We start from the raw sequence: 19,897 nt of genomic DNA on the forward strand, positions 1-19,897 counted from the left end.
TGTAGTATGGTGCATATCCTGTGTATTTTCAGCAGCTGATGGCCTGAGCTGTAACTTCTGCTCATTACACTATAGTTTTCAGGGATGTTGTTAGCCCCAGTTTCCCCATTCTAAGACAGGGATTTGGAAATTTGGGTTTCATTGCCCTGTAAACTTAAAGTACCTTTCACTTCACTGAAGGGATTTTGAACTGGAAAAATAGAGCTTAACAATAGATGAGCCACTAATATGACTTCATGGCTGGGGAATGCTTTCAGTTTTAGTTTCACTGATTTATGGTAAAGTGTTTAATAGCATTAATGTCTCAAATAGTAGCAAAAAAAGTGCATAAACAAGAATACAACCATTAAAAACCTTCAGGAGGTGGCATGGGACTCAATTATCCAAGAAATGTTCAAAATTTAAAAGAAAGCCATAATATACTAGCAACTACTTCATAAGGACATTTTTGGAACATCTGGATAGCTTTTTTAATTGGAGGGGGAAAGGTTAATTTCAAAATTTATATTATTCTTAAAGTAAAACTTAAACCCCACAGTGTTTTAGGCAAAATTTAAAATTTATATTTATAAAATGTATATTTATTTATATTTATATGCTGATAAAACAGGGTATGTTCCCAGCAAAAGCAGCTCTCCGTGCCAAAGTTTGATAGAGCATTTGGATAATGACTGCATATGGAGACACGTATTCTTATATATCCCACTACAAAGTTTATTTTTCATTTTTCTGAATTGAAATTATGGGAGCATTCTAAATTCCTGTTTTAAATTACCAGTCACAGGGAATGAACAGGAAAGTTTTAGCCAGGTTTGAGGTGGTATGAGCCCTTCAGGTGCTGTGACAAAAATGGATCAATGTATGTTAGTGCGGGAAGAGTATCTGGAGGACTGTTGATGGTTTGTTGTTGGGGGTTGTTTTTTGGCTTTTCCCCTGGAGCAGAGCTCCCTGCACACCTGCAAACGCAACAGGCCAGCGCACAGCGCATGGCTGGGCCTTGTTAGCAGCATAAATTGGTGGTGTTATCTTTTGAAGTACAAAGTGGGTTCTGAGTGTTGTGCCCCTGTGGGAGGGCCCAGTAACTAGGCACACCAGACAATCTTCAATTCTGTAATCCTACCCGAGGGCAAAGGAGAATCCCAGCTACCCTCATTAGGTTCTCTTGCTACTTGAAACAAAACATTTGGTGAACTGCTGTGCAGGGCTGTGAAGGTGCTCGAGCTGTACTTACTGTGGAACTTTTAGGTAGCAGAATTGTGCAATAGTAATGATCAAGCTTATTTATTCATAATGCCTGTGTGGAGTATTAAAAATTTTGCTTTATATAAAATATGAAGTTTATCTGCAAAGATCAGTTGTTGAAAATTTAGAGACTGAATAGAGAAAATTTGTTTGCTGTAGTTGCAAATCTCTGCATATACCTATGGAGCTATTATGGTGTCTGCTTTTTATGAGCTAAAGTCTTGCTGACCTTATTTAATTTCAGTGCATATTCATGTGTTTAGTGTTAATTAATTAAGTCTTTAATTCATAATTTATTTTTTGTGTAGCCCAGAAGACAGACCTGCTGGAATGAGTGCATCAGAACTAATTTCTTCAGCACACTTCTATCTGGTGGTAGCAGTGAAGAATCCTTTTTTAGCTGTAGAAATGACTGGTTAGTATGTACTAGTGCTTTGTATAAATTGATGGGTTACTGTATTGTGGATTCTGAAGCTCCTTCTGCTCCTACCTGTATATATACTGCCTTGAAATAGTCTCAAGATTGCCAGAGTATTTATTCATTGATGAAGAGCAGTTAAAAGATAAACACAAACGTTTTAAAATTAGTACTGTTAAGAGCACACCCCAGTTTCTGTCATGTGTTCAGGGTCAGAAACACACATTTGAGTATTTTAATCTCATTGATTTAATAAGAGTTTTACTTTAGTTCATGTTTAATTCCTTGCTGAATGGAAGTCTTGGATAGGAAAGGCTTAGCCCTGTTATTACAACAGCAGTTACCAAAACAGTTAATGGTAAATATCCTGCTTTGTATCAGAAACAATCTTCTTTGTTGTTGTTCTTTGATTCCTAGAGGAATACTTTAAACATCCATGAAGCAATTTTGCATTCAGCAAAATACTTAATTAAGCTTAATACTTAAGAACGGGTATATAAAAAAATTGTTCATTGAATAGATGGAAGAAAAAGAAGAGTCTAAAAGAATGTTATTTGGATAATTTGGCCTAATAAAAAAAAATGTACTACATCTGTATGTTTTTGACAGTCTGTAAAATAGGAACTTTTTGCCATGCATGCAACAGAATTTATCTGTCAAGGATACAAAGTTTCTCCATCCTTCAACTCCCCAGCAGACACATTTCATCCCGTTTTCCATTCCATCTGCTTTATTTATTTAGGACTTCTTTTATGTTTGCTGCAACTGTGTTTTTCCTCTAAGCAATTACCAATGCATAGTTTAATCATTGCTGTTGAAAGTTCTAATACACTTAAATTAAAGTCATTGGTAGGAGCAATTACTGAAATACAAAATTGTCAAAGTTACTTTTTATAACTTCTTGTATGAAATTTGTCTTTCAGTCCAGAATTCACAGAAGTCAATGCAGGGATCAGACAGAAGAGACAGGAACTGGAATTGTCCTGTTCATCTGTGATTGCTAGAGTTGAAAGGTCTGTGTTTTGGATTCATAGTGCATCTTCATACTTCAAGTTTGGAGTTTGATTAATTTAAATTGCTCTTTAGATAGAATATAATTTTCTCGAAACTAAATAGTGTTTGCATTTAACTTGTTAAATTTTTGTGTATTTGCTGCTTGGTGTTTTTATGTCAACAGATTCTTTTCTGTCCTAATACTTTTTTGGTACTTGTGACAAGCATAGTAACTCCATAGACTTATGCATCTTAATACGTTACCTTTTCACAGAAATGTGAGCTTGAATATATTTTCTATTTGGAAGCTAATATTCAATGAACTTTTAAAATTATTTCTATCTCTAGATATCAGACTATGCTTGCTTTAACATCAGTTTGATTCTGATTCCCCACACCACCCTGTACCCTACTTTAATGGGTTGGTTCTATCACTTTTTCTGTAATAATTTATGAAAAAATCCTGTTTACATCTAAAAAGACCTAATAGGAGTTGTATCGAGTGAAACAGAGAACATAAAATAATTCTATGGGGCTTTTTGTCAGAAAGCAGATGTGTGTTAAAACATGCCCTAAGGATATTTTTGTGAGCAGAAATATAACTTAAAAAATAATACAAAATATTAAATATATAAAATATATAACATAAAAATAACTAATTTTAAAATAACACAATAAGAAATTAGTTCTTATTAGTTACTCTTACAGAGTTATATATCTCTTTGGTATAAAAACAAAGACTAAAGTTAAAGTACCAAGTGAAGGGTTTTTTAATTATTATAAAAAATTGCATTTCTGATTAAAATAATAAATTTATTACGTGTACATTTTCTTAGGAGAAGTTTCATTCCAACTCAGTGTTAATGCAAAAATTGTAGATGTCTAGCTAATGAGCTCTGTTTTTGCCTAAGGTTTGCTGCGTGAGTCTGACCGAGTATATATTTCTTTTGTTTGTATGAAGAAAAAAAAAAGAGCCTTTTCTAAAAATCTCATGTAGACTATTTCTCATTTTTCTGCTGAAAAGGTTGCTGTTCTGATGAAGTACTAAATCAGCATTCAGACCCTTATTTCCAGGACTATAACATACTACTTTGTTGACTCTTACTGCTCTATGTTTGACTTTAAAGAAAGCCAGAAGCATATTGTTTTAACATACCTTGTTCAAGCAGTTTTCATAGATTAGGCAGTAAAATTATGACAAGGAAAGTTTTGTTCACTGTCAGCTTTGTGTTTCTCTCCAGCTGTGATGAAGTTGAAAGGGTTGTAATTGCCCAATATGTTTTGGTTTTGTGTACTGTTTCCAAGACTTGCTGCAAACAGCTAAAACAACTAATGTTGCTGCTTTTGCTTTTACTTTGCAGTGTTCCTTTAATATCTTATGGAGCTGAAGCTGAGACCTTTCTTCTCACTTCTTCTGCAGTGGCTGGAAGAGTTCTTCCAACAAATATCAGGCCTTTGGAAAACTTTGGTAAACTTTTTTTTTGTAAGTTTTATTTATAGCTCATGTGGAGTATTGTTAAAATACGATTATCAGAAATCAAACAGAGTTAGTTACACTTAACAGGGAAAAAGAAGTCTGTTTTGATGCAGCTTGGTACTATTTCAAAGTCAGCTACTTAATTTCTGAAATTAGAATACAGAATATGAATCATCCACCCCAAAGCTGGTATAACTTATTCTTTTGAAGATTAAATTAATAAGCATTTATGTAACTTAATTCCATTTCTAATTGCAACATTTGTTCCATTTATGCTCTTCTTTCTTCATTTGCCATTGTTCAAGGGTAAATCTTATTTTGATGCATTATGAATGGCATGTTTCAGGGGTATATTGTGCAGTGTGAGGAGCAAACTTTCCTGGCAGAGAAGAACATTAGTCAGGAAGCAGTGAAATGTATGGATCTCTTTCAGTTTGCCTAAAAGCTCTGCAGGGCAAAAGTACTGGAGTTCCGTGGTCTGTCAGGAAAGCAGCAGAAGACAAGATATGGAAGGAATTGCTTTCCTCCAGTTACTTTAACAGCCTCTGTCTCCATACTCAGCAAGAATGTAGTTTCTCTTCCAAATAGCTGCACAACTTCAAAGAAGTAGAAACAAAGGAATCCAATTTTTTAAGGCTAGACTTAGTACCTTAACATCTTCTTTGGATTGGGAATCACGCCATTTTCACATGTCTAGTAGGCAGAGATAGGACAGATTTGGGTCTCCTGGCCTATGAAAATTGTGTGGAAGTAAATTACTGGAAGGAATTAAGTAGCAGAAGGATCATGAAAAAGTTCCATTCATATTCTTTATTCTTTTTAAAGGTATGTATTTCACCTCCACATTTCCCAGTGAAAAATGGATAGGTTGCTTCCTCAGGTCTCTGATGTTTGACAGTGCAATGTAACTGATTCTTAACCATTTTTCTTCTAGTAGTATACATGTTGACTCTCTGACTCTCGTACCTCTTGACTTCTCTGTCTACCTTTCTACTTCTGTAGTCAGGCTTTTTTGTTAGGATGCACCAGAAGCATTAAAAAATTATATTTAGAACAGAATTTTGTCAGTTGTCTTGATTAGAATTTTAATACTTGCACTGTGGACAAAGATTGAATTTTAAGATTAGTGCCAACATACTACAGTGTTTTAAGATTCAGAGTTTTAAGTCATCTTCACATTTTATTTATATACTTTCTACTGATAAAGAGCATGCAGGAAGTAAGAGTCTTAAAATTTCCTAGTAAAACCAGAGGATGGTGGATATGAAGGTGTCCCTTGAGAATTTTAGTCATAATCTGTTAAGTGAGTGTTCCTTCTCCATTCAGTTTTTATATAGTATCTGGGTAAGAGGATGGCATGCATAAGAAAAGGTAAAGACAAAGGTAAAGAGAACCCTAATTGAATACTGTTAGAGATGCATGGCAAATATATATATAAGGAAACTGACTTTTTGAAAAGGTGGAGAAAAGGAGAATGAAGAAAATAGATGCATTTAAAAAAAGGTGCAAACTGGTTCTTGCATTTTTTAGTAAATTGGGCCTGAAAGATCATAGCATAAGCATTTTTTGTTTTCTTTTTACACTTGTCTCTTAGGTGTGGCTTGTGGTCACAACTAAAGTATACAGTTTTGCATCAGAGTAACAGCTGACAGTAGCTTCCAGGGTTGTACAAGGAGGCACACAAATATCAATGATGACCAGATAACTGTAGTGTCTGAATCGTCCCTGTAACTGTTGCACTTTTAGTAGTCTGTGTCCATTAAATAGTCTTTTTTACTAACTTGACCTGAAAATGCATTACTGAATCTACAAATACCACTATGATTTATGCTGGCGTTATGCAGGTTTTATGTGATTAAAATATTTTTCAATAAAGAGTGAGCTGAAATGTATTTTATTTGGTCCAAGTCCAAAGCTTGTGAAGCTTTTCTGTTAACATTTTACAAATAGGGCATGCTAAAAGGGGTTTGTGCTTCACATGTAGATTTTTGAATGTGTTAGAAAAGTAACTTGCCTTTTAATTCTGTCCAGATTCCCATATTCAACTTGTTTTCTACTGGGTTTTTTTTTATTATTATTGCAAGATGATTTCTTCTCCCTTGAAGAAAATGATCACATATATTAAAACTTGAAATGTCATGTAACATCTAACTTGATTTCCTGGCTATTGCAATAGGTTGGAAGACATAATTAGTCTGAGACAGCCACCTGTTGCTGAGTAAGTGCCGCTTAACCACTGTGAAGTCACTTTGTAACAAAATGATTGGTGTTAGAGTAGATACCCAAAATAGTGTCAGTCTCCTGAAATTCCTTTGGAAGTTCTTTACGATCATGTTATTTTCTTTTAAATACATGGTACCTTCTATACAGTTGATTTTGGTTTTCGTTTTCTTAAATGGTTATTCGATCATTGGGCATGCAAAACCCAGAATCACTACGTTTTTCTTTGTGTTTAAACAAATTATTGTGTGTTTGCAAGGAAGGTCAGAGGCTGTGATTATAGTCCTTAAAGGCTAGTGAGGTGGTTATGGAATTCATTCTCTGCGATTACTGTTTGCATTTGATACAGTGATAGGTTTTTTTGTTCTGTTAACAAAGTAGTAAGTGGTAGAAAGAGGCTTTTTTGCTGTTACTTTTCTTATTCCCATCTTGCTTTTATGAAATCTGTTTGTGAATGCATTAGACAAATATTTTAGTGTAGCAAAAGCATGGGAAATAATGCACAGAGTTAAAATTACATGTTTGTGATGTGAGAGATTGCAAAATCCATAGCAATTAATCTTTCTTAGTTTGCACTATTCATGTATGAAATTGAAGCTGTAAAAGAATTCATTTAAACACCACATTCTTGATGCTTCCTGAAACCTACACGAAGTGTGAAACAAATTAATGTACATCCCAAGAAATTAATTTAGTTTGAAGTATTACATTCAAGTACATTTACTTAATTATCATTAATCTTTAATTTCTGAGCTGTCCACCAGAAGCTTTTGTAGGTACTGACAGTGCAGTTTTCCCTGTGCAGCAAATATAACCCTTAGCTTCCCTACCAGGACTTCTGTCAAATGGTAGATGGCATGAAATAAATTAGTGCAGTATCAACACAAGAGCTGAGCTGCTTGCTAGGTGTGCCTTAGTCATTCTTTGTAGAGCTTTTATTTTTTTGATGCAGTGTAGTCTGCAGGCACCTTGGGTGTCTTGTGGCAGAGTTTAAGTTCAGTTTGCCCTATAACTGGTGAATAAGTTTGCACTGTGACTGCTGTGTCTGATTAACTGCTGCACATGTGATCATCCACTGATGGCCATTGGAAAATGTCCCTTTCTCTAGTACTGAGCTTCACTATCAACTGGCCTGTGGTACAGAGTGACAGGAACTGCTGTATGCTGACAGTGTTGTGTGGTTAATTCATTACTTTTCTAACAGCTTAAATGCTGACTATCTTTGAGCAGCTGTGTCAATAAGAGTTTCACTGTGCATGCTATCACTGTCCATGTAGCCAGGCTAGCACTGCTTCTAAAGTGTGTGCTCAGATGTCTGATGTGTCACTTTACCTTGTTTCTGTTCTTTAAAACAACCAGTTTCCATTTAAAAAAGGAAAAAAGCTGTGGCAGTATTTCATACTAAATCTTAAATTGTATTATTTGAGGATATCTGTTGATACCTGTTACACTGCAGAAGGCCCTTTTATGTTCTGAAATATGTTCAGATAAATGGTTATTATCAAGTCTTAATGTCTTCTGTTTTTATTAGAATCTTTAGGCAAAGGATATGCTGTTGCATGTACCCAAGAAGGAGAAGAGAAAAAGGAAGCTTCTGGTTCATCTGGCACTAGAGGAAGTAGGAGGAAATCAGTTACTACTACTCCTACAAGAAGGTCTGCACGAAACAGCAAAAATGAGCCTCTGAGTCAGTCTCGGAGCTCCCCTCGATCAAGCGGTTCTGCTTGCAGTGCCCCTGGTAGCAATAACTCATCTCTGAGTAAAACTCATTCAGAAGCAGGGAATGCTCCTCCAAAGCGCAAGTCTAAAAGAGCAGTTAAACAACAAACACCTGCAGTTAAAAAGAAACTGAGAAGTTCTGCACGTTCTGAAAAATCACCCTGTGACTCAGTGGAAGATGATGACATTGCTGAGCCTGAAACAGGCCTATCTTTAGATAAGGACCACCAGTCAGATAATGAGAGCAGTAATGCAAGCCTCCCGCAGAAGAATAATGTAGAAACGGAATCTGCTAATGGATTGGAAAGCTGTAGTGAGCATGCAGAAATTGAGGAAACTACAGGAGAATGTGATAGAGATGAAGATACTTCAGGCAATGCAGATGTAAGTTTTTCTCTCCAAGAACCCCCAGTACTAACTTCAGGAAGTGAAAGTCAGGAATTTGAAGTAAAAGATGTTACAGAAGAAAATGTAGATCTTGCCAATCAGGATGATTGTGAAAATACTCCTGAACAAGTGGAAACAGTAGCTAGTCCCAAAGATGATGTATACAACCATGCGACTTCTGAAAAAGTAGATCAAACATCATGTAGTCCTCAAAAAGAATTAATGGAGAACATAGAAACTTTGACAAAAGTAGATCAACCTATAGCTAGTCCAGAAAATGAATTGTTGGAACATCTGGAACCTTTGGGAAAAGATCAGCCATTAGAGAACCCTGGAAGTGAATTGCCTGAGCATCCTGAAGCCATGGAAATGGATAATTCTGAGACTGAACTAAAGCCAGTAGTAGACTGTGCAAATACAAGTCCTGTTCAAAATGAAGAACCAGATGCATTAATACACAGTATTTCTATAGACAGTGCATCAGAACAACCCTTAAAAGAGAATACCATTTCAGAAAGTGAAGAGGGTGGAACTTCAGAGTCACCCCTGGTAAATGCTGAACATAAACATTTTGGTGAAGATAACAATGAAATGATACCAATGGACTGTGACTCATTTTGCAGTGACCAGAATGAACCTAAGATTGAACAGTTACCACCACCTGAAAGTACAGAGCAAGAAGAAGTGAACACCTTGCAGTGTGTGGGAAACTCTGCATCAGGTTCTGATGAAAAAGATGAAACTGTTCCTCAAGAAAGAGAGTGCCAGCCAGAGGTCAGAAAAGAGAAAAAGGCTCGAACTAGAAGATCTAGATTTCACTCTCCATCAACAACTTGGTCTCCTTCTGGGAGAGAGGGCAGGAAATCTCAATCACCATCCCCTAAAAGGGAGACAACTGGAGACAGGAGCTCACGATCACCCAAGAAGGTAACTGTGAGGGAGGGAAGGAGATCCATGTCTTGTTCTCCAAAGAGAGACACACACAGAGATGAGAAAAAAACACCATCTCGATCTCCCAAAAGGGAAACTGTCAGGGAAAGCAGGAGATCATCTTCCCGATCAAGAACTAAGGATTCGTCTCCAAGGCGAAAATCCAGGTCTCGAAGCAGTGATAGAGATAATCAAAGAAGAGATCGTGACAGAGAAAGAAGAAATAGGAGGTGGTCTAGGTCACAGTCACGCTCTAGATCAAGGTCACGATCTAGGACTAGAAATAAAAGTTCTTCATTCTCTAGAAATGAAAGGGAAAGTCATTCACCTCGATGGAAAGAGAGATGGGCAAATGACAGCTGGAAGAGTCCCAGAGGAAACGATCGATACAGGAGAAGTGATCAAGAGAAACAGAATGAAACTCTTAAAAAAGAGAAAGACAGTAATACAGAAAAAAGCAATGAAGAGCAATGTTCTTCAGATAAGCAGAGGAATGACTGTCCAGACTGGGTAATGGAGAGGATAAACTCTGTTCCTGAAGTCAGGAACAGAGAGAGAGAGAACCCACATTGGGAAGAGGGCAGGCACGATAACGCAGGACAATCTTGGAATAAAAACTTTGGTTCAGGTTGGATTCCGAATCGAGGGAGAGGTCAGCGTGGCCGAGGTGGCCGTGGCCGAAGTGGTTTCATGTATGGAGACCAGAGTGAAAATCACTGGCAAAACAGAAAACCTCTCTCAGGGAACTCAAATGGTTCTGGGAATGAAGCTTCAAGGTTCTCAGAACAGCAGCCGTACAAGCGTAAGAATGAACAAGAGTATTCATTTGATACACCCGCTGACAGGTCTGGGTGGACATCTGCATCCAGCTGGGCTGTGAGGAAGACTTTGCCTGCTGATGTGCAGAATTATTATTCGAGAAGGGGACGCAATTCATCAAGCCCACAGTCTGGATGGGGAATGAGACAAGAGGAGGAGACACCTGAACAAGGTATTAATGGTTTTGAAATATAATTGTTTAATCACAGATGCAGTAGCTGAACAAAATCCTGTCACATTGCCCCGTGATCTGATCTGCAGATTAATTCTTTAAAAATCAGTTTGGGGTGAATCCATACTCTTTTTGCAATATGGAGGAGTAAAGGTGTGGAGTTCGGTGATTTCTTGTAATTTGATGGCTTCTTAATTTTGCATAAAGTCCAAATTTGGGTTTAAGGACTGTGCATGTGAAGAATGCTGCTGAAGTAAATTGATTTGGCTGAAGTAAAGGCATATCTTCATGGTTACTCTTAGCATCTGCACAACTTTAAGAAGACTAATTCATTTCAAAAATACATGAATTTGCCTGTGCAGACCTACACAGCAGATTTTAGAGATGACAATGCAGCTTGTTGATGTTTATCTTGCTCCTAGATAAGCATAGTCCTGTTTAAATGCTTTTAAAAAATTTAGGGTAATTTATAAGTACAAAACCAGTGTGTTTACTGTATTTCAGTATTAAAATTCCTCTAAAATGTCAATATAAATCTAAATCAGTTTTTGAGGGGTTTTTATATCTAAAAGACAACTACCCTGACAGAAATAAATTTTTTGGTAGAAAGTAAGTTAACTGAACTGTGGATGAGATTGATTCTGAATAGTTAAGAAGTCATCCCCAGGTTATTAATGCCCTGATTAATAATCTTGAAAGATAGATGTGAATTGAATTCAAGAACTATGAAATCCATTTCTGAAGACAACCACACTTGCACTCTTGCACTCTCTCCTTGTTTTGCCTTTCATTTTTATCCATTTTCATCCCATATGCCAGCAGTTTTCTCCATCTTCTGAGAGAGAACGGCATCAGTGGCTTCCTAGTTTTGAGGCAACATTGTCACCCTTCTATCTACTACAGGGAAAACTTAACAAAACTGTAACTGAAAGCATTTTTTGATTCAAAGACTTTTTCATATAGTTCAGGAACAATCATGCCGTTATTCACTTTTGGAACCTGAATTCAGCTGATAATAGTACAACAGTCTCTCATAACTGGATAAAACAGGCTAGGTTGCCATCATGACATGGTCCTTTAGGGCAACCTGCTTTTCCTGCCCCTGCTTGAGCAGGGAGGCTGGTCCAGGGAGTCTAAATAGGTTCCTTCCAACCTCAGTGATTCTATTATCCTGTTACCTTTACAAATGAGGTTTTGGGCTGACATGTAAGGCTTTAGATTACAATCCCTGTGAATTACATGACAGGGTTCCTCAAGGAAGGAATTCTAAGGAAGGACATCTAAATTGTAGCTTGCTTATCAATCATTTTTCCAAACTAATTTCTTGACTTCTGGAAGGCTTGCTGCTTATGTCTGGATTTTAACTTTTTGGCCTCTGTTGAAGAGAAGAAGGGATATCAAAGTAATTTAAGAAGTGCTACCTACTACTCCAAGAGGTTATTTTTACTTCTAGGTTTTACCTGTTGTACTATTAAGGGGGTTTAGAACAACTCTTTCCTAAAATGAATATCTCCTCAATGGTTTGAGGATGACTTATTTCTCAGTGTGAAAAATCCCAACAGAGTATTTCTGTAATTACCAGAACTGTACAGTGAGTCTGGAGCAGAGACTTTCTGATGTAGTTATGTGTGACTAACCTTCTGCAATTGCAGAAATGGGTAAATTATGTTTACTTCCTGCTCTTTGGTGAAAAATTGTAGTTTCATTGTGATGAAATAATTATTGGCTGTGTTATGGGAACAAGTAGAGAAAACAAATTCACAACATAGGCTTTCATAGTAACCTGAACTTTTTAAACCTGGAAGCCTGCATTTGGTTTCATGGCATGTACAGTGGTGAGTGCCATGCAATATCTTGAAAATACTCAGGTTATAGAAAGCTTTTTGATAATCCATCTTTAATTAAGAGTTTAGACACCTGGCTGCCCTTTTGCTTTATTAAGTACAGAATTTCTTCTTGATATACTGTCTGGTTTTTGTTTTGGCAGATCCAAACCTGAAAGACCAAGGCAACCAGCAAAGTGATGGTTCTCAGTTACCAATAAATATGATGCAGCAACAAATGAATGTAATGCCACAAGTGAATGCACAGCACCAACCTATGAATATCTTCCCGTATCCAGTGGGTGTCCATCCTCCCCTGATGAATATGCAACGAAATCCTTTCAACATCCACCCTCCAATGCCCATGCATCTCCCTACCGGAGTGCCTCTCATACAGGTAGCTGCTCCCACAAATATTTCTCAGGGATTACCTCCGCCTCCACCTCCACCCCCACCATCTCAACAAGTCAACTACATTGCTTCACAGCAAGATGGAAAACAATTGCAGGTATGCTTTATCAGAAGCCATGGCAAGAACAGTAGTGAAATAAGACCAGTTAAGGATTTTTTTATCTTGAATACCATAAATTTATACTTGCAGTTTCTTTCTCTCTTGCCTGTTTTCTTGCACCCTGTATCAAATTTGAAGTGGAAGCATCCATGAGCATATGGGTTGTTCAGAGACTGTAGCTTTTAAATAATAACATAAAACATCATAACTGTGTTTCTGTGGTAATGGAACACTGAAAAATTTCATCAGTGTTGTCCATTATCTTTTCTATCTTAGAAGTGAACTGCTTCCAAAACTAAATTTTGCCCTTCCAAACCTGATTTTAAAGCATTTTAGGAAATGCTTGAATACCCTTTCAGCAGCATGCAGGAAGTGATCTAAACTCCTGTGTTGCAGTTCTCATTCTGTGGGGGTCTTATCAGCAGAGGAAAATTGCCAAATACTGCATGGCACTCATTCGTTCCACACTTCCATTCTCCAGCTGTCACGATCTCAGTGGCTTCCCCATACATGTTTTTTATTCTGTTTAATCTTTTGAGCCTTTTTATTAATAATTTCTGAGGCCTCTTAAGTGTTTTTTACTTCCCTCTTCTTACCTGACTCTCCTGGTTTTGCATGCCCTGTTTGAGACCTAACTCCCATTTTATTTCTCCAGTTTCAAAAAGACTCTGCCATGCTTAGGGCAGGTCAGACCATCTTTTAAGGACTCTCAAGATACCTTTAAAACAATTCTGGTGTATGTGAGCTCCTCCTGTAGCTAGCTGTTTATATTAAGAGCTTTTGTATCAAGGAAAGGAATGTGAACAACTTGGAGGAGAACCCATGGTGCTACAAGAAGGTGTAATGCTACGTTTAGGATAAGTAAAAGGCTCTTCAGGAGTTGACTAGGGTTTATGCTTTTCTTATGCTGCTGCCTGTTCTAACCTAAACCACTTTCCCCTACATTCCAGGTTGAAAAAGTGAACAAACGATTTCTAGCCCTCTGTTTTCATGCATCATCTCTAAAGATCTGAAGTGAACTGATAAATGGCCTACATTGTTCTCACTTTTCACTGCTGTCATCTGCTCATATTCATTAACTCAGAACAAGGAGAGTTGAGTGCTGTGGGAAATACTGAGTGGGATTACAGGCCATATGAAATACACTGCAAAGTAAACCAACAATGTAGTGCTGGAACTAAAACCCTGGTAGATTGCTTATTAATTTAATTAATTCCTCCTGTCTTTATTAAAATATTTTTGCAATTGGAAATCCAGTAGATTTAACTTCCAAAAATGTAAGAAGACACAACATAGGCTTCAAACCTCTGAAATGAGTATCTAATGCAGTAATAAATATGTTACTGTAAAGATTGTGTATTGCTGCAAATGCAGTTACCTGTTGTAAAGCCCATTGCACTTGTTCTTACCTGCTTCTGTGGACCGGTGTCCATGAACCTGAATGCTCTTGCAGCTGCTGCTGCTTTTTCTTTGAGCTTTCATTCAACAACCCCTCAGTAGCACAATAGAAATGACTGAATACTGCAGGACACCACCTGTCCTTCCTGTTGAAAGGAAAATGAAGAGAGCATACTGGTGAGCATTAGCATGCTGATTATAACAGTTCCATTTCTCTGTCCTCTCCAGAGAGCTCAGCTCCATTTTGTTATTTTCCATTTAGATAAATGTAGATGTGTAAAGAGTAATGGTGATGACCTGCAAAAAAGCAGTGTTTAGAGAAGCCTGCCAGAAACATGTCAGGAGGATGTTCTGGGATTTTTCTAAAAATGGCTTCTATCTGAAGTCTGAGAGCTACTTAATTTCTCAATTCAAAAGTATGTATAGCGTCTTTTGGTTATGTCTGGAAATGGCCAGAAAATGGCTTTTTCTGAAAAACAGATCCTGGTACTTCAGACAATGTTTCATCTCTTACCTGTGTATTTATATGTGCAAGTTCAAGCTGATAACAAACATGAAAATAGATGTTTTCAAAGCAGCATCATTATGATGCAGGAATGCAAGTAAATGGCTTTGGGTACCTTTTGGTTGTGTTTTTATGTGCTGATTTTTTTAGAAAATGTTTACTTATCACAGTTCCGTTTTGTAAATCAGATTGATTCTGCAGCCATAAACTTCCTTCCCCCTGTACTAGCACCCCTGGTGCCGGTTTGCAGGTTATTTGATTACTGGTATCAGAGCTAGAAAATGGCAGCCACTTTGGTGACATGGAAGATGCTTTACTTCTCAAGCTTTTCTTTTTGTTTTTTTCTTTGAGTAGATCTAATGTAATGTGTGTACCTTCCATAATCACGGGCAGTGTGGAAATTAGGTAATGAACCAAAGCATGTGATTATTGTGCTTGTTCTAGAGCAGCTGAGACTCCTAGAAAGACACATTGCCATATAGAATGACGTATTAACTACTGGTAACTTTTTAAAACAGGGTATTCCAAATGCTTCTCATGTAAGTAACAGCGTGAGTGCTCCAGCTTTGCCTGCTCCAGCAGCAGTCCTGGGAAACGTGGGAACAGTTCAGGGACCAAATTCGGGTAATGCAACATCATCAGGTCACATGAAGAGCTCTAACGCAGCTGTAAAATTGGGAGAAAACAAAGCAAGTGTAACAGTGGAAGCCAGTGCAGATAGCTCGAAGAAGGACCAGGCAAGTTCAAAGTTCAGCATGTATTTATATATACACTGTTTATATATTTCCATTAAAACATATACATTTTAATTTTTTATATAAATTCATTTTGATGTACTGAAAAATAGCAAGTTATGACAATAACCCTTCAGTGTAACATACTCCATACCATCATGTATGTAATACTTTTGTGGCAGTCAGAGGACACAGATTAGCCTCTGACTCTTTAATGTAGTCTTCTTTAAAGCAGCACTGTTACGAATATTACTTGAATTGCTGTGGGAAAATGTTCTGTTCTTAGAGCACAGCAGCTCCCATGAGAGCTGAAATGGGGGGGGGAGCAGGGGTGGGGGTGGTTTTCTAATCTTCTGTAGCAACCTTTTTCCTCTAAAGTTTTAATTTGTGATTGATAAAGATACATAGGCAGCGGAATATAACGCTCAAGTTTGTTTTCTCTTCAGAAATTGTTAATTCAAGAAAAAGCAGCACAAGAGGTCAAGCTCGCAATTAAACCTTTCTACCAAAACAAAGATATCACTAAGGAGGAATACAAAGAAATTGTGCGGAAAGCTGTAGATAAAGTAAGTTGGTCCAATAATCCAAGCTGCACACATTTCACCTGGAGCAAGCTTTGGGGTGGGTTTGTCATTATTGTGGGAACAGCTTATAATTGCTGGAAAGGGGGAAGATGGAGAAGCAAAAATACCTTTCTTCTTTCTCCATCCACAAGAGCTTTCTTTGGCTTCTCAGAACAGAATCTGGTTATTGTGTGGAAAAGTTGAATGGGAATTCAGAAGTACTTGGGAAGCAATCGGAAAGTATTATGACTTTTAAAATATGTTTTACCTGGGATGGAAGAATCACAAGTGTCAGGAGATAAATGAATAATGTGGGACTGTGGCAAATCAATGGAAATGTTTCAAGTGTTTTTGTTTAAACTGTTGCAGGTTTGTCATAGCAAGAGCGGAGAAGTTAATTCTGCAAAAGTGGCAAATCTAGTGAAAGCGTATGTAGACAAATACAAGCATTCACGGAAGAAAAATCCTGAAGAGGCAGTCTCCTGTGAAAGGAAATAGAATATGTTTTCATTTTTTAGTTTTATTCTATCTGCAAAGTGCAATTTCAATGTGAACCGTTAACTAAAAATTGTACATGACAGTGATTTGAATTTGGTTTTGATAAAATTATTTTTCAAGGTAGTGTATAATGTTTTGTTCTAAAGAAATATAGATCTTCAGGGCAACTTCTTTATTCCTTTTTAAAACAGATTTCTAAAAAGAATAAAGGTGTAAAGAAGAATCATTAGGAATGTACGATTGTGTGGATACTTAGATGTACAGCATTTTGACTTGAATAAGAGAGTGCATTAACTTAGAACCTTTGAGTACATTGGGTTTGGAACAGGTATGTACAGTACATGTGATCAGTCAGATTAAAGTAAAATTTTTCTTTTGATTGCTCCCTAATTATAGCAAAGGTGAAATAATTAATTGCCTTGACAAATATTTCTAGTGTTAACTGGACAGGCTGAATGCAGGGGTCACAATGTGTATATTAAAAAAGCACATAGAGTTGTCTGAACACAACTGTTTAGATTTCAAAAAGAAAAGTCATAAACAGTAAAATGTGGTGCCCAAAAGCATGGGTGCTGCACAGCTGTTGTAACACCAAATAAAAATTATGCTGCTTGGTATTGTTTGTGATGTTTTTCAATTTGTTTCAAGATAGTGGGATAACTTGAATAATTTTTATGTGTTGAAAGCCCTCAATCACCACACACTGCTAACCTCAGCTCAGGTTGTGCCCTTAGGCTAGCAGGAAATTAGTGTAGTAAAGCTAGTTCAGAAACAGAAAAGTTTCTTCTTCAAGTAAAATCAAGAAAGCTGGAATTTATTGTTAGGTTCCCGGTTGACCAGAGACTGCCAGTTGTGCCAGTCTCAGTTGCATAATAGCTTTCTCCATTAGTTAGGGACTGCGGCATGAATCACCAGACTGGTATTGGTGAGCCTGTGCCACAGGAAGCCAAGTGTTCCTGCTTCCCTGAGCCCTGGGGAGAGTTATTAGAGGTACCACAGGCATTCTAAAAACAGCTGTGGGGTCACTGGGTGCGCCTGGGAAAAGCTGACACCTCAGGTAAGAGCAGTTTTACTGAGGCAGCAGCAGGGAGGGTTGATGAAATACTGAGATCACCATGTGCTCCTTAGCGAAAGAACAGCTTGAGATCCCTCTCAAAGGAGCCTTGCTCTGATTTGTTCCCTTACTCTTACACAGTTTTATTAAAATCTTGTCACACAACCCTCCGGTCATGCTGTGCCATAACAGCCTTTGGTGTTGGCTCAGCCTGGCTTCCACTCCAGCCCAAAGCCTCCTGGCCCAGAAGCAGGAATAAAACATTTTAACAGAAAGCATCAGTTGATTTTTCTGAGAAATTTATCTTTGTAGCAAGTAGTTCCCAAATTACCTGGTTTTGGCAGAAAACAGTCTCACCTTCTAAGTAACTTTTTCAGAAGCCTGAGGATGACATAAGGGATATCCACCCCTGTGTAACACACACGTAGGGTAGAGAGATGTAAAAATGTGGTTTGCCACAACAGTTGATTGCTTGGTTTTAACTATAACTTTCTGCAGACTTAATGAAGCATTTGATTGTCTATATTTATTTTTGTGTGCCTAAATACAAATGCTATGTAAATTAGAAACAGATATAATACATTTTCTACAGTCAAGTCAGGTTTTAGACTTTTCAGTATACTCAGTTTTACACTATGATAGCAATTTGTAAGATCTCTTGAACTATTTTAAGCTAAAATTGGTTAGCACTTTTTGAAAAATGTAGCAAATTGCTATGTGTATCCTGGTTTATCACGCCATGCGTACTTTATTACATTTTCCTTCTCTGAATTTTTGGATTTTAATCACTTTTTATATCTTGTTCTAGTCTATACAGTTGAGCCTTGCTATAAAGCTCCTTTCAGGAGTAAGATAAGTGTTTCAAGGGGGTTTTTTTCCTCTTTTGGAAGAGAGGTGGAAATTGGAGGAGGTGGGAAGAAACAAGGGAGGATTTGAATTGGGAGAAGGGAGGGGTCATTAGTTTCTTGTTTTGCAGCTGCTGGGTGGAAGAGAAGCTGTCACTGGCTGCCACGTTGTTGGGGCAGTGACTATAGTGATGCTCCACTGTATTTTAAAACCTAACGCAGAATAGAAGATAGAATAGAATGTGATCAGTAACTTTATTTTTTACAATTTAATACTTCAGAATTTATCAGAAAATATGCAGTTTGTTACAATTTCTATGTTGAATTAAAGAAATGCATTGCCTTAATCTGTAGACTCTGCTCCTGTTTCTCCTGAAAAGCAGCGAGGTCTCTGCTGGTGCAGCTGCCTGAGAAGGGGAGCAATCTCGGAGTCCTGGTTGTGTTCCCATAGAATGGAAGGTGTATTTCTGTTTATTGAAACACCTTCTACTGAAACGTCCCAACGTGCACCAGCTCTGAGGGCAGAGGTGGGGAGCTGAGCCCCTGTGCTGCTTTCATGGTAGTGGCGATTCCTTCAATCCAAACTGCCTTGCGGAAATCAATTACTAAAGTGTACCTTCTGTGAACTTATGCAATTCAAAAGGTTTTTCCTTGCACCCCTTCCTCTTTCTCACTGTGCATGCTGCTTGAATGTCTCATTCTAAAGATAAACCTTACAAGCACAGTGGCTGTCTGAAGTCCACAGCACTGTGTATGTAGGCTGGAGTGCTGGCTACTGAAAAAAATACAATTTAGTTTCGTGTAGTGTCTAACAGTTTCTAATAAATTCTTTTCTCTCAGCTGGCAGTGTTTGGTTTTAAATGACTCTGGCTCAAGTGGTGTGGTTTGGAAAGCAAGGTAGCTCCTGTTCCTTCTGCACACACGCATTTATCTTGTCCTGTGTTGTCTGGGTGACCCCTCCTTGACATCTAAGTTAGTCTTCACCCTGCCTTGCCAGACTGCAGGTGCTCCAAGCTAGAAAAAACAAATGCAGGTGGCAGAATCCATTCACCCTGCGACTTGCAAAACATCGAGGGGTTCAGGGCAGGAGTGGAATACTGCTGTGCGAAGCAAACGGGGCAGGATTGAAACCCGTGGGTGTGCCCTACACATGACCGACCTAAGGAGCAGCTTCACTGAAACACCCTTGGGAGTTTTTAGTGCAGGAGAGCTGGCCTGCCTTGGGAACAAAATTCCAGGCATCCCTTTGCTTCCAAGAGTTACCTCCACTGTACCTTCATGAGGTACCTCCGTAGGTAAGGGTGGCACGGGTATGAGAGTTACAGTTAGGGAGCTATGCTGGCAACATTTTTCATAAACCTTACAATAATTCACATTGATCAATTCTTGATAAATAGTAGAGATGACAGTAAGGACAATAAAATATATCACCAATTTCAGTAACTAAAGAGTACTAATTAGATGCAGCAGGTTTCAAAATAAAGGAGTGTCTATGATTTTTTTTTTAAAGTTTCTAATCACTAAGTTAGTAAGAAAACCACTAAGAGCACACGTAACTACGTGAATAGAAGGAGATGAAGCTCTGGCAA

General features: G+C 37.8%; 1 protein-coding gene across 3 annotated transcripts in view; it reads left to right on the forward strand.

Annotated features, from left to right (window-relative positions):
- SCAF11 (SR-related CTD associated factor 11) overlaps window positions 1-19,147 on the forward strand; it is a 50,240-nt gene extending 31,093 nt beyond the window's left edge. For all 3 annotated transcript variants that reach the window (XM_014248977.2, XM_014248979.2, XM_014248978.2), the window contains exons 8-15: window positions 1,551-1,657; window positions 2,584-2,673; window positions 4,015-4,121; window positions 7,882-10,377; window positions 12,365-12,708; window positions 15,133-15,351; window positions 15,795-15,914; window positions 16,281-19,147. In XM_014248977.2, coding sequence (XP_014104452.2) covers window positions 1,551-1,657; window positions 2,584-2,673; window positions 4,015-4,121; window positions 7,882-10,377; window positions 12,365-12,708; window positions 15,133-15,351; window positions 15,795-15,914; window positions 16,281-16,409 — 3,612 coding nt within the window. In that variant the 3' untranslated portion in view covers window positions 16,410-19,147. The remainder of the gene's footprint in view (window positions 1-1,550; window positions 1,658-2,583; window positions 2,674-4,014; window positions 4,122-7,881; window positions 10,378-12,364; window positions 12,709-15,132; window positions 15,352-15,794; window positions 15,915-16,280) is intronic.
- Window positions 19,148-19,897: the final 750 nt, after the last annotated feature.

Source organism: Pseudopodoces humilis, chromosome 5 (assembly GCF_049639895.1).
Source record: "Pseudopodoces humilis isolate 2021_Gansu_Grassland_sample_001 chromosome 5, ASM4963989v1, whole genome shotgun sequence".
NCBI lineage: Eukaryota > Metazoa > Chordata > Aves > Passeriformes > Paridae > Pseudopodoces > Pseudopodoces humilis.